At 51.7% G+C, this 15236-nt stretch overlaps 1 protein-coding gene across 22 annotated transcripts in view; it reads right to left on the reverse strand.

The window, feature by feature from the left end:
• The window catches only part of LOC122380571 (tensin-1-like), a 156560-nt gene that overhangs the window by 22558 nt on the left and 118766 nt on the right, over positions 1-15236 (reverse strand). For all 22 annotated transcript variants that reach the window (XM_043363939.1, XM_043363910.1, XM_043363964.1 and 19 more), the window contains 2 exons: positions 14854-15017; positions 13377-13538 (listed from right to left, as the gene is read on the reverse strand). In XM_043363939.1, coding sequence (XP_043219874.1) covers positions 13377-13538; positions 14854-15017 — 326 coding nt within the window. The remainder of the gene's footprint in view (positions 1-13376; positions 13539-14853; positions 15018-15236) is intronic.

Here is a 15236-nt window from a genome sequence, read left to right on the forward strand (position 1 = left end):
GAACAGGAATGCGGGCCGGTCTCGAAACGAGAGTAAGCCAATGCTCATAGTTATGATCCAGTATAGGTCTCGACTCTCACCTTTGAATTGGACGGCTACCATCTCCCGCACCGAGAGATTGACGCAGCTGGGTCACGTGCTTGCACCACGGAAGGCCGATTTGATACTGAGCGGTCACGTGAGTTCACTGTCTTAGCACGTGAATCACTCGAATCGTTCACAGCTGACTATTCACGACACAGCTGAGAGATGAAGCACCACGACACGGCGCGAGGTGACCAGGCCAGCGACTGAGCGCGTGCTGCGTGTCACTCCAAATACACCACCACGGAACGTCTCACACAGTCGCACTATGGTTGGAAACGGCCTCACGGATGGCCGGGGGTCAACGCGAAAAAATGTTTTGCCCATAACTTGTTAATGCGTAGACCGACTGCGATGAAACTTTGCATAGGTATACCAGTGTCTTTCGTGCATCATACAGTAACTCAGAAATGACGAGGTCACGTCACGTCACGCATGTGTGACGTCATCATTGCAAGTATGTTATAAGTCGCCTATGTCTTTCGTTATGTTATCGATATCGCGAGGCATTTTGAACATGTTTTGAATACTGCTATTACTGAATGGATATTGTTGTTATGCTTTAGGGCGAGAAATATCAACGTAGTGACGCACAGTGTCTTACTATTGGTCATAAAGGGTCAAAAATTTGGAGAAAGAGTATTTATGATTTTTTTTTAGATTGGGCAAAAAAGTAAGAAATAAAATGACGATCAAATGACAAAACATGCGTCAGATTAACCCGGCAGTTGCTGGGGTATTTCCCCATCCGCCGTTTGCCGGGGGGGGGGGCGTTCAACGCCCCCAGCCGATAACTCGCGAACAAATAGGCGCAGCGAAACGCACGAAGCGCGGCAAACGAAAGAAGAACGCGACGAGACGATTCACATGAATACTTTAAAGCTGAATTTCGAGGTCACAGGTCGGGTCAAAGTCAGGTCAAACACTTGAAATCGGGCTTTCAGTAGCATGGACTTTAGAACCTCGCAATCGGTGCCTCGCGTTTCGCGTTTCGATTATATCGTCATCAGTTGGTCCTAAGTAAATTCAGTCATCAGTTGGTCCTAAACAATCTGTCACAACTGTCACAACTGTCACAACCCTTCATATAAGTGCTAAAAGAGTGTCAGATCAATGTAGGGGTCAGTCAAACATAGGCCACTGGCCAGGGTCAAAGTCAGGTCAATCAGGTAAGAACATAACCCCGAAAATTAAAACTGGTACCTATTCGCAGCCCATGCATGACACATGTTTTATGGGTACTTTTGGGCGTAGAACACGATGGTGACATTCATTTTGTCATACGAGTACCTGGCTGGTTGAAAAAAGATCAATTTCAGAAATGCATGCGTCATGGTCGTGAAGTAGTCACGAGAAATTGCCAACATTCAGTTCAAGATTTTGGAAAATGTAGAACGATGATCAAAAGCCATAGATAGCCATTTGATTTGCCATGGTATTGGCAGTGTAATGGCGTTTACAGCATGTCTGTATGTCTGCTCTGTCGGTGGATATCCATATCCATACTCCAGGATATCCATACACGTTTGCACGATATCCATACTCCAGGTGCAGGGGCGAGCAGTTACTTCTTACGAGGGGTGCGGAGTCGAAGTCAGAGTCGGAGTCAGAGTCGGAGTCGGAGTCAGAGTCGCCCAGAGTCGTGGCAACGAGCCAGGAGTCGGAGTCGGAGTCGGGGTCGGTCAGGAGCCCGCAGTGGAAGTCGGAGTCGGTCCGAATCGGAACAGCTCCATCACGACTCCGAAACACTGGCAGGGGTCCGGAGTCGGAGACAGAGTCGGCCGGAGTCATGGCAACGAGTCAGGAGTCGGAGTCGTAGTCGGAGTCGGATTTGGCGCCACCACGACTCCGCAACCCTGCTTCTTACCATCATTTATAAGGATAAGCGATTGCAAGACTGACGAGCCGACCTGGTGCTAACGAAGCGACGGGTAGGTACGCCTCGGGAGATGGAGCTTCACGGACGATTTTGCGCACAAGTGCGCAGTCTGCTTTTACGTTCCCCTTACGCAGAATTGAACAGAGATTTATTCTGCCAAAAAGCTCAATGGAGGTCGATGGAGAACTTTTTGTATGTCCAATGAAACATAAACGTAATTTTGCAAATATTGTTGTGGTGACACTGCAAACAGAATGCAATGCCGTTCCTGATTTTGAACACGCATGGGAAAAAGAGTCACTCCACTCGATAGCCAACATAACAAGGATTATTTTGATATATAATAATCCAGTTTTACAACGTCATGGAGGTACTCCACATGCTATCACCAGCGCGGTTGTTTAAACCTTTGACGGTGCACCAAAAAAGTCACTATCAGAAACTCCCGATTCCACGTACAATAATGGAGAATAAATGCGCAACTAAATAATTTTTGCTGCCCAATTCAAAACATTTCATCAATTTCCAACAGAATGACACCCCAAATATACATATATTCCGAAATTGCCCACGGCCATCCGTGAGGCCGTTTCCAACCATAGTGAGTCGGCGCTATTCCGCGAACTGACCGGACCAGGCACTGTGTCGGACACCGGAGAGGAAGTTCGTCACCGCGCCGGCCGAAACGTCTGCTCCCCGCAGGGGAACCCGGCTGACTCACGGGCGTATTTCTAGCGACCCCGCGGCCCGTCGCGGCCCCTCCGACGGCGCCAGGCTCCGGATGTGGGCTAGCGGGCACAGGGTCTGCGCGGAGAGCGAGGTCCCGGCTCCGCATAGATGACATGCCGGTCACATACGGCGCACGGTGCGACAGTGCAGCAGTTCGCCTTGAGCGATGACACGGCGCAGAGCGTCGACAGGACACCTGAGGTCGGGAGCGGGACGTGTCCCCGAGCCAACAGGGAGGTCAGAGAGCTGACAGAAATCGGCTGACGTTTGAGACGCTCTGCAGCGCCCACATCCCACGAACACGTAACCTTGAGCGGAACACCGCCCGGCGCCCGCGAGACAGATCGGTTGGCTGTCCGACGCGCCTCTCTGTCCGCCGTGTGACAGATGCGAGCGGCGTTTGACGCGCCAGACCCCCTCCCTCCGCCTCCCGTCAGCAGATCGCGTCCCCCGCTCCCCGCCTCTGGCAGATACAAACTACTTTGATGTCCCCGGCGTCCGGGTAGCTCTCCTGCTCACCCACTCCCTCAATCACTTTGATCTGTGGCCGAAACAACAGTTGTCACTTCAAGGGAACACAAGCAAGCGCTGTTTGCAATCGCAACAGACCCTTTGACCTCAGGTGGGCCGCCACTACTGAACAACTCGCGGTATGCACGGCAGTCCAGTTCCGCCACGCTTTGGCTGCCGAGCTGGTGACTTCCATCAGTCAGCGAGTACTCGGACCACCCCTGACGCCTGACGTGACCTGACGTCCCGCAGACGTCATACGTCAGCCCGGGACGGAGGCGCGCGTCCTTGGAGGTCGGGCCGACCGACTGGACAGCGGCGGCGGACAGATGGTATCGGCGACACGGCGCTGAGGTCCACCCTCCGCAGCATGGGACTCGTGCAGGTCGACCTCGTCTAGTGGGTGGACAGAGGTGACCTCCGCTGCCACCCACCCAGCGACACGGAACCGGGCAGAGGGGGATGGAATCCGACAGAGCGGGCGATAAAACCGGCACAGGACCAGGAAGGGCGTCAGACAGGACAGGATACGTGGACATCTGGTCGGTCGTTGGTCAGTTGTCGACCTTCAGCCTTCAGGACACTTCCCGGAGAATTCAGAGTGGGCCTCGACTTCCGCCGGATATCAGAGAAAAAGCTGGTGATGAGGAACGAAACATCCAGCAAGCGAATATCGCAGGCAAGTGATTAATGCGTTAAGTAGAATAATAATTGAGCAATACGCATTACTCACCGCACAAGTTTCTAGTCTCGAGAAAAAACACGAACGTGCGTTGCGGCAACTGAATTTATTCGAGAGAAAAAAACGGGACGAGCGGCATTAAACCGTACGCGATGAAAAGTTAGCAGGTGTTTTGGATTCTACGTTTCAATATTCCATCAAAAGTTTGTGCAATAAAAACAAGACGTAAACATGTCCAACACGATGTAATGAAATACACTGAATATATTGCAGGTAGGACTGTTCAAAAAGTAATTTCCAACATTGAAACACAGCTTGCAACTACATAGATGTCAACTGCAGGCAGACACCTGTTTCTCCCCTACCGAACGCTCCCTGCTCTGGGGGCGGTGCTGCACGCGACTTGTCGAACCCGGCCGCACTGCGCTGCACGCGATTACTGGGATTCGTCCGCGACTCCGCTGCACGCAGCACCTTTTATGAATGACGGCGATTTGCCGAATGGCCGCCAGGTATGGCCACGAGCCTTGCGCCCAGCTGTCTTCTAATAGCTTCACGAGCCACCGCTACTGACTTTGATTTGGAGGTAAGGGGACCCGCAGTTGCTACTGTACACGAACCCTAACTCTAGCCGTCTGTCCTGTCCCGTAACAACCGATAACATTGATATCGACAGCCGGTCCCTGTACAAGAGTAGCTGAGGTTTTCTGTGCGTGCCCTCTGACAGCTTATCGTTGTGTCCTGTGAGGGTGCTGGGACAATTTACTCAGGGTCGCTGTACAGTAGCAACTGCGGGTTCCCGTACCGCGAGCATTGCGTCCAGCTGTTCCACCATCGCTGCCGAGTAGAAGTCGCCGTCTACTTACAGGACGTGATCAATGCATTTCTGCAACTACATTCCTAAATCCCTCCGGAATGTGTCACGTCGACCCTCAAACTACTCTCCAGGCCCTGCGAAGAAAGATTCCAAATCCATATCCCGATTCTAAGATTTAGTCTTCGATCAACAAGCCTACGCCCTGACCTAGCCTTCACACTTCCTCCACTTTACCGGTCCGCATCTGGGTCGGGGGCATTGTCTGCCTCAGGCTGACCTAACGTTTAACAGGTGGTCACCCTGTCAGCGGCTGCACGGCTCACAGAAAAGTCATTAAAGCGGCAAATGAGACGCTGCGAACGGCAGCCGGTGGCAGTAAGAGCACGCTGGCTGCCGGCAGCGTCCGTTGCGACATGTGGTCCGGGAAGCCATTACCACGTCCTGCGGGGGACACCGCTCCGCCGAGCGACCAAGACCGCAAGAGCTGTGCAAAGTACAGGTCACGGAGTGGACGAACGTATACAGCTGGATGCAATGACGGCCAGCAGCGAACCAAGGCATCCGTGCATTGCAGCACCCGGTGGACAGTGCATCTGAGTCGGTTATTCTCCACTTTCATCCGTTTCCCATGACCCTAGTTTCCATATCTCTCGCTTTTTATCCCAGCTGCTCTCTGAGCGATATCAGCAGCCAGCTGCTCGCAGCTGTGACGTCATCGAAGCTCACATCTGTGACGTCACCACCAGCGCTCGTGGGCAGCAGCTGTGCTGTGTGGGCGCGAGCACAGGCGTGGAGCACAACGTAACAAGGGAGAGCATTCGTCTCGCGAACTGCACGATCGGCGGGCAGAAGTCTTAGTGGGCGGTCTGAGCAGTAAGCTAGCCACCGTAGAGGCGCCTCGAGCCACATCGTGAGGTTCATCGCCGAATGATGATCCGACATAAGTATATGTAGAAATTTGTAGATTGCAGAGATGCAGATTGCAGGAGCAGAACCGATGATCTGGAGTCAACGTGCATCTCTAAACCGTCTTAACAGGCTCAGTCCCAGGCTCCATATAAAGAAAGCCATGATGGGTTTTACTAGAAGCGCGGACACCCAGACATAACTAAAGCTTCACGCCAATCATGACTCACAACATGCCTGCCTGGCGGCTGTTCATTAGGCAATAATCCAAGACAGGATCCTAATCGCAGACATAAACGCTGAAATGTCGGTTTAGAAGCCATCGAGCCGTGCACTGACCGGCCGTGACCATGGCGGTGGTGGCCCTGAACAAGGCATGACGATGCAGAGAGCGAGCGGTGAATCATAGCCCGTAAATGGCTCGATATGCTCTGCCAGCCAAGCCACCGCACTTAAATCACAGAACCGACAGAGCGCTTGGGTTGTGCAGGCTCTTCGCGGTTGCTATGGCTGTAGCCAAGATAGAAAGGACAATGCAAACTAAATACCTACAGCCTTGTCAGAGTAGCGGAACTCTTGGTTACAAAACGAATGTTACAAAAATGACCATTTTATTCTGATAGAAATCAGGATCTACATTTGGACATATGTACAATATTCAGCTTAGATCGACCCGCATGAGCCTCATAAAATCTCCAGTTAGAGCTGATTGTCATCTTTAAACACCATCATACAAATCAGCTGCCCACGTTTTGCAGGGACGTCCAACTCATTTGCTCCTTTCCCATGAAACTGGGCGTTTTATTCGCCATTTTGCTCCATTCCAGTCGGGCGGAACACATCTGCACTGGGCGTTTTCACCGTCGGCAAATCTCGACTGACACCGAACGGGTCTCGGCATGGGCTGATGTGTTATTTGTGGCACGCCCTGTGGTACTGCCCGGCACCGCCAACACCTCCCGGCGGCAAGGCGACGCCCGGAGTCTGTCTGCAGGGGACGAGAGCTGCAGCGCTGCAATAATGGCAATCCCCGAGAGCAAAGGAGCGCGATGCTTCTCCTAAAAGTGTCACGCAAAACACTCAAATTGGATTTCATTGTGGCTAGATAATGCCTCACGAGAGCAAATAGAAAATGACATTGATCGTCAGCGTGGAAAGATGTGTCTAATCAAAGTTCAAAGTAAGACGATGATCCACAACAGACTGCTCGCAAGAAAACGTCTTCCAAGCTACCACCATTTTCGGAAGGTCACATTAAGCTGTCACTGAAAATTGTTCGTCTTAACCTGCCAACGCTTTCAATTGCCAGTAACTACAATTGAAACGGGCTTGTCGCTGGAAGGGATAGTTTGGTCTCCACACTTCACTGAAAGTACACTGATCTATTTAGCGTGCCGGACTCATGTCATCTGCATTCTAAGGCTCAGAGATCAGGCTCCACGGAGGTCAGTCACCTCTCACGGTCACCGTTCGGTCAGCGTGGGTCGGGAGAGAGCCAGGTCCGGTGTCGGGTCACCGCGCCACCACACCACTCATGGACCGCCCCCGCGACGCCCTCGAGACGCCCTTGTACGCCCCTGAGATGCCTCTCTTAGCGACGAGCTAATTAGTAAAACTGCTCGCCTCCACCTAGCTACCGACCTAAAATACCAAATCATCATCATCCACCTAGCTACCGACCTAATCACCGTACCCAAACGACCAACGCCCAGTTCATAGTCTACCAATGGACATATCGCAGCTTCTCATCGCTCTACGGATAATGCCAGTTTAAAGGAAAATAAGCCAAATCGAAACAAGACCGATAGCATGATTGTAAAACTATTATATCTAGAAGCATAACATTTAGCAAATAGTCTCGTGATGGTTTCAGGATCAATAGAAATCTGATAATATGATATAAAATTGCTTTATCCATTTTCAAACGTTCGACTTTATTCAAAGTCATCTTCAGTGTTAAGATAGACAAGTACACAATTGCATATTTATGTCAGCATGTAATTGTGTACTTGTCTATCTTAACCCTCGCATGTGTGCGGCGTTTGCCAGCTTCTAATGTGTAGGGGGGGGGTCGGTTGGACCCCCCCCCTTGCCGTTTGGCCCCTGATCGAGCTAGAGCTTCGCGGAAAAAACGAGCGTGTTGCCCGTGACGAGAGGAAGCCGATGATACCCAATTTTAAGGTCCTAGGTCATTGGTTGACCTTCCAGGTCAGGTCAATGACCCAAAGTCGGGAAAATCGGGACCTGTTAGAAGGTCGTAAAGTGTGGCTGCTAAGGGGTTTTTCGGGGTGCTGATCACGAATATCGTGTTAGTTTTGATCACAGATGATGTCTTGAAGCATTTAGACCAGGTCGGGTCAGGTCAGGTCAGGTCAACCAGTAGGCGTCGTGACGGGTATTCGTAGTACGTGTCAACCGCCTCTGACAGCTTCGTAACATGTTACGAAGTCACCAAAACTACTTCGTAAATGTTCAAATGGTTGCTAAATTCGAATTCAGCTCCAAAAACTAGCCTAGAAACATGTAAAACTCGAAAAAGTGACCCGAGGTCACCCGAGGTCACCAAAGGTCAATGACCTGACCTGACCTTCAGGTGACCTTGACACGCACGGGAGTAACATCAAATCACATGTTTGAACGTTTGAAACCACGAAAAGCTTGCAAACACGCGGCTAGTGCGAGCCGACATACGCGAAATCGCGATTCCGGCCAAACATGGTCTCGGAAAAGAGGTCACAGGTCAAAGGTCATTTGGGTCAGGGTCATGAAATTTTCAGGGTAGGTGTAAAATTGATCAATTCGAGGGTACTGAAAGTTTCGTCGCGATCGGCCGCTTTTTACGTGAGTTATTCGCGAAAAACCATGGGGGGGGTCCATCCGACCCCCCCCCCCCCCTACAGATGCGAGGGTTAACACTGAAGATGACTTTGAATAAAGTCGAAACGTTTGAAATAAAGCAATTTTATGTCATATTAGCAAATAGTTTGTCGTCAGTTTTACCTTGAAATGATATTTATGTCACAAGGATTCCCAACGCCATAGCAACTTATAGAATATACATAGATTGCCGTGTTATACCATGCAGCGTTCTGCGCAGTTGTACAAGAGCACCCATACCAAACATGCAGCCCAGACCGACGGCGGCGGCCTATAGGCCGAGCGGCCGTGGCGGTCGTCCACCGTGGACGTATATGGCGCACTAGCGCGGCACTGCACTGCACTGGTTGGGTTAGTCGTGGCGTGCACGGAGCGGTGGCCAGAGCTCGCCAGACTGGCAGGACGTGAGCTCGCTATCGGGAGCAAAACATCGGCTGTTATAGAGCATAAAAATAGATATAGCCTTCCTGTCTGAAGAAAAGAGCCAGACCAGGAAAAAGATGTCCATGGACAAAAAAAGTATCCGAAAAGTGAGGACAAAAGTAAATGGCTTATTTTTATGAGGAAATAAGGATGATGCCACATTTTTGTACGTAGAGTGAATTATATACGAAAAGGCTCTGATGCCATAGATAAAAAACAAAAGATTCTAACGCAAACATTCACCGAAAAACACCCAACCCGCTAATTCTCAGCACGAGTGCGGCGCCCGCGGGCTATGGCCCTACCTCAGCTCAGCGGGTCTGACCCAGCTCGGCTGATGAGCGCTGATATCAGATTCAGAGCGGCCAGAGCGGCGGCACAGAGGAGCCACCTCCCGCTGCGGTCGGCGCCGATCGGACCCGTCGACCTCCACAAAACACAGAGACAGTGATGGATTCCGGGCCGGCAGCCATCACTCCCCGCGCCGGACGAGCTGCCGAGGCTATATAGAGGCGAACTGAGCTGCCGGCAGCTATACGGAGGCGGACTGAGCTGCCAGTGGGCCGCGGAACTGAACTGCCGGTTAGCCGGGGACCTGAGCTGCCAGCAGCTATACGGAGGCGGACGGAGCTGCCTTCAGCTATACAAAGGCGGACTGAGCTGCCTTCAGCTATACGGAGGCAGACCGAGCTGCCTTCGGCTATACACAGGCGAACTGAGCTGCCGTCAGCTATACAGAGGCGATCTGGGCTGCCTTCAGCTACACGGAGGCGAACGGAGCTACCATAGGGCGGAAGGGAAGCTGAATTGTCGCTGAGCTTTCATGGGCAGAGAAGACAAACTGAGCTGCATGAACCACGGCGTGCGAAGGCGGGCCAAGCTGCTGTAACTGTCACAACAGCATGCAGGTCGCGCTTTAAAATGCATATTTGCACGACTCGGGTATGAAACTATGCTATGGCAACCGACCAGAGTTAGCGAAGCTTATGTAACTTTATCGTTCGTTCTAACTTTGCCAGCATAATTCCATCGCCCATAAACATCCAACACTTTTTGCACCATTCGAAAAAGATCCGCCTTCCTTTATGAACCGATCGGATTATTTATTCTTCTTCGGGAATACCAGGGAACTCTTTCAGTACACTTGATATTCACCAGGCATGGCTCAGTTTACTTTTGTAGTGAGCTCCCAAGTGTTTGTTGTCCTAAGTCCGGGTTCAGAATAGAGCCACTCTCGCAGTGCAGAGCCTGTTGGGAATAACTGAGACGTCTTTCAGCAACGACAGACCGTAAGTGTAAAAGTCAATAAAATTGTGATGGAATGAGAACTGCAGTTCGGTTGTAAATAAACGGAATTTTAACTGACGGCATGCAGATGAAATTTGGCGCCGAAGATCGCAGTACAATGCAGCCAATGGGATTGATGCGATTAGCCGTAAATTCCGGGCAATGATTGAGTGTTAGATCGCCCAATCGGTAACATTAGGATAGACCGGTCAGCGCTAGCAATCACAGCAAAAGCTGAACGCAACAATTTACGCTACGGCTGAGATAACTTTCATTCAGAGCACCTGACAGTAGACCTCTAAAGACCAGGCTCGGCAGCACCAAACCTAGCACCTGGAAGCGATGCCGCCCAGACTGGGCGCCGCGCGGGGAGGCTTTGTTAAATCCGCGATAATCCGGCATCTCCTAGGCATCCGACCCCCGGGTATAGACCTTGTCATTCGGGGATTTATCGGCGGACCACCAACCACGAAGTCAAAGGAATTACACGGACCTATCACCCTGTAACGCTCCAATGCTTGTTCCAGGAGCAGCCACAGCTCGGCTTGGGCTACAGTTCGCTGTGCAACGCTGGCCATGAGAGGCCTTTTGTGGTCATGGGTGGACGGCCGCCCTCGGTCCGCCCATGGAGGGCAGAACCGGACACCACCCAGCACCTGGCTCCTGGGTGCCGCCCTGTGCTCTCCGGGGGCTACTTTGGCTGCATAATCAGCACCTCTCTTCGCCTCCCCTGGTCCCTCCTGACCCCTTCAATTCCCTGTTGTGTCCCTTTTCCCGTCAGCTTCTTTACGCCGTTAGATACCGTCAGTCGCACCCACCCCTCGACTGTTTACCACAGTCAGATGAAGGTCAGATCACAGTCGCTCTGAGAGAGATGGGACTGCTACACGTGGGCGGGGGAGTCCGACCAGCGCAGCCAGACTGCACCGAGACGGTCCGCAGGGTGGGGGCGGCGACATTGGGGGGAGGGGTGCGGCACACCTGTTCATTCGAGACACTTGTGTGTTTGTTTCAGCCTTACCATGGCTTTTTATCTTGTTCGGTTAACCCTCGCCGGACCTATTGGTTTTCTACATACGCGCCGGCCGAGGGGGGGGGGGGGGGCGGGTACGACCCCCCCCTCGCCGTTTCGCCCCTGGTGGAGCTAGCGCGTCGCGGAAAAAACGAGCGTGTGCGCCGTTACGAGACGCAGAGATTGGTACCCGATTTTAAGGTCCTAGGTCAACCGGTGACCTCTGAGGTCAGGTCAAGTGCCCCAAGGTACGGTTCAGTTTTTGGTGAATAACTTCGCAAAAAACGGCCGCAGAGCGCCGATTTTGGCAGCATCGTGTTCGTCTCGCTCAGGCGCGTCGAATGATATACTTTTTGTCCGGGTCAGGTCAACTTGGGGTGTTGACCTCAGGTCAAGGTCAGGTCAGCACCCCCAGGTCACGAAGCTGGTCGAAAGAGGTCATGTCGCATATCATTCGATTCGGAAGGTCTTCCTGAGTCCATTGGTGGCTTTCCCGACTCGCTAGCTCAATTTGATCAAGAGTTATTGACGAAAAACTAATATGACCTTGATGACGTCATAAATGACGTCACGCAAGTTCAACATTGCAAAAGTGACGCATCTAACCTTGCAAGGAATGCATAAAATCACGATTCTGTGTGCTTGAGATAGTTGGAGATCGTTCCCGGCGCCAGAATAGCAGTTTGAATTTTTCCCCATTGACTTATAATGGTGAGGTCACGAAAATGACCTGACCTCATATGACCTTTAGGAAAAATCCGAGATATACAAGTTGTGGGACTCATAATGGATACTAGATCCTGCAAGTTTCATTTCCCTGTGACATCTCCTCTGGCAGTGAGGGCGTTGCGAAGTTGCGACATCTGAAGACCGTGCAGAGGTTCACTTATGACGTCATAGGTCAGTGACCTGACCTGACACAAAAATGCGGTTGGTGTCAAAAGATCCGGCTTGGATCAAAGGTCAGGTATGCCAAGTTTCAGCTCTCTATCGCCAGCGTGTTCGGAGCTATCGCGAAAAAACCCTATGGGGGGGGGCGGCACCCGCCCCCCCCCCCCCCCCTCGGCCGGCGAGGGTTAATAAAGTAATTGATAAAAAAATGATAGCTCCATATAGCCACATAACTAAATAAAGCCAGCGGCGAAAACTTTCTAAATCTAACCGAATGCCGCGTAATCTAACATTTATCGAAGGTCGTGCATGTGCCAGGATCGCGTGGGTAGTGAGCGTCCCACGTAAAACAACGGACCAGTCACAGCTCCGTCGCATGTCGGAGCGTCTCATGAATGTTTCGGATTCACAGGAGCCCCGGTCACCATTTTCGGAGGTGCGTTAGAACTGGTCCACTTGTGATGGACAGGAGGCTGATACGATTGCTGGTGATAGTGGTCAGTCGCTGGTCATGTGAAGTGGTGCGTGCTTATATGAAACACTTGCATGCTACAGCTGGGCGTAACAGTCACGCTTTCAAGTGCCAGCTGTTGATGGGCTTAGCCACATTTGGAATTTATATCGCTGTCAACTGAAATACTTTAATTAGCGACACATTTTTCCAAGCCCGGCAATATTTGCGGCTTAAAAACACTTTTGTTTTACAGAAATCGCAGTTGCATGATATGCGTTGAAAACGGTGACGTTCATGCCCGCGCCAATGCGGCTATTGGTGGGCCCACATAATGGTTTTCCAAGGGATTATCCTGATTAATGAATTGCTGAGCATATGATAAACGTCGCCAAGAAGAGATGACGCGTAAAAAGATCACTGCTGTGAACATAATTGATCAACCTTTAATGTTGTCAAGCCAGATTAGCAGCTTAATTTGTTATGTTGCCGGTAATAATTAACCGCGGTGTGACTATTAATCTTGTAGGATCATTAACCATACACATAACCAGTCGTGCGCATAGGAAACACGTTATTCCCGGCCCTGTATAAAGGAATTTGACTCTTTTGGTTTGAGCAAATACTTTTTAACACATGCTTGAAAGCATCACTAAACAAAGGTGATATCTTACCAGGGTGAACAAAGAACACACAAATATAAAAATAGTTTGACCTCCGAGGGATAACCTGTCAACACTTTCCTCACTACATCATTTTTACTTCTCTTCCCACTGACACACCCCTAACGGCTAACACCCCCTCCAATACCCAGCGCCCGAACAGTACCTGGCAGGTCGGCGGGTCCCGTCCGGAGCTCGCCGTAGCTGTCCCACCGCTGGACCGGGTCCGGGGTGCGGTCCAGATGTACCGGCGCCGCCACCTGGTCCTGACCCAGGCTGGTGGGGGAGAAGTGCAGCTCCACGCCACCGTCCAGCGGGAACCGCATGTCTGACGGAGATAAAAAAAAGGAGCACGGTTAGACGGGTGGACGGTATAGAGCTTAGGAATATGATGGAGGAGAAGATGGATACAGTGAACGTGCTGAAATGTACCGCTGGCTCATGGCCGTAAAGATGAGCCTACGGGAAAATCTCATGCACAAACAGAACACACAAGATCACAGCAAGTCCACCAGAAGCGCAGTCGCCTAATGCACAGCACACACCTTCCCGCTGTCCCCCGTCCTCACAGCTCAGCACACACTTCACAGCTATCCCCACCCCTATACGGCACAGCACACACCTCTCCTACAGCACGTATCCCCACAGCACAGAACACACCGCTCCTACAGCCCCTATCTACATAGTACACATATGTCCATACAGCACAGCACATTACACACCTCTCCGACAGCCCCAGCCCGCTCTCGCAGAGCCGACAGCCCGCCGCCCCGACAGCATCACTCTCAACTGGCACGGTCCGCCAGCCGGGCTCAGTGGTGCGACTCCTAACCGGATACAGGTGCACCAATAAACCCGACCACCGAGACGGAAGGTTCAGGTGCACTAACCCCACCGATGGGCCATCAGGGGACGGCAGAGGGTCAGAGTTAGCTGGGCGGAGCCAGGGAGGGGTATGGATAGAGGGGATTCGGGTATACCCTACATGAAATGTGTGGAAGCAGTAGAGATTGATCGCTGGGGGCGGAATCATGGGTGGTATCATGGGTGGGACGGGTAGCATACGCCGGAAACGGTTGCTCGTCGCCCCGTGGAATCGGCAATGATTGTGGACTTACAGAAGCTTTGGTAAAGTTACATAAATAGCCTAATTTTCCTATTGTAACTGTGCTGAATTAATGCGAATAATTTCATACAATCCGTTCTTTTGACGAGGGCATTCTCATGATCTCGGATGCCGTTGGACGCCATCACGTTCGAGTTTCGCGCATTTCATGATACTTTTCCTGGACCGCGGAAGTGTGAGGCCTCGCCAACAGTACCCGGATGTGACTCAACGGCGGAAGTCACGTACTAATGCCACCATGAGCAATAAGCCAGGAACAAGGATGTGCAGAAGATATGGACCATACCCACGGACATGACGCATCACAAGCAAAAATACAAGACTCCTAACAAGCCAAAGCTACGTTTGCGCCGTATAACGCTTCCATAGCTACACCCTGCTCGCAGTTCGCACTGAGTAGAAGCTAAATGCAGATCGCTATTTTACGATTGATGACAACTCAAAGCGCCTTCAGACTTCAGCGGCAGGACACAACACTATTAGTTCACCCAACCCACCACTAGACAGCGCCACCTACCGTCGCAGGGGTCGTCCAGATCCTGTCGGGGGAAGCTGAGGACGTCGTCGGAGACGGCACACGTGTGGAACTGCACCCTGAAGACCACCTGTCGCTCGGAGGGCGACTCGCAGTGGTAGCACTTGATGAGGATGTCACCCCGCAGCTGGAGCACCACCTCAGGACTAGCGGAGGGGAGGGGCGCAGACGTCAGAACTGGGCAGCACAAAGTAGCAAGCGGCAACGAGGGTCAGGAGGTCAGCAGAAAGCAAATGGTTGCTGTCAGAAATCCAAGGAGATCAGCTGATGGCAAGGGTCCTCAAAAGCAAGAAGAATACAACCACATAACGGCTAGCTGGGCTGGTGAGTCGTGACATTATCGTGAGGTTGAAAAGCTGACGATT

Source organism: Amphibalanus amphitrite, unplaced genomic scaffold (assembly GCF_019059575.1).
Source record: "Amphibalanus amphitrite isolate SeventyFive unplaced genomic scaffold, NRLGWU_Aamphi_draft 000009F_arrow, whole genome shotgun sequence".
NCBI lineage: Eukaryota > Metazoa > Arthropoda > Thecostraca > Balanomorpha > Balanidae > Amphibalanus > Amphibalanus amphitrite.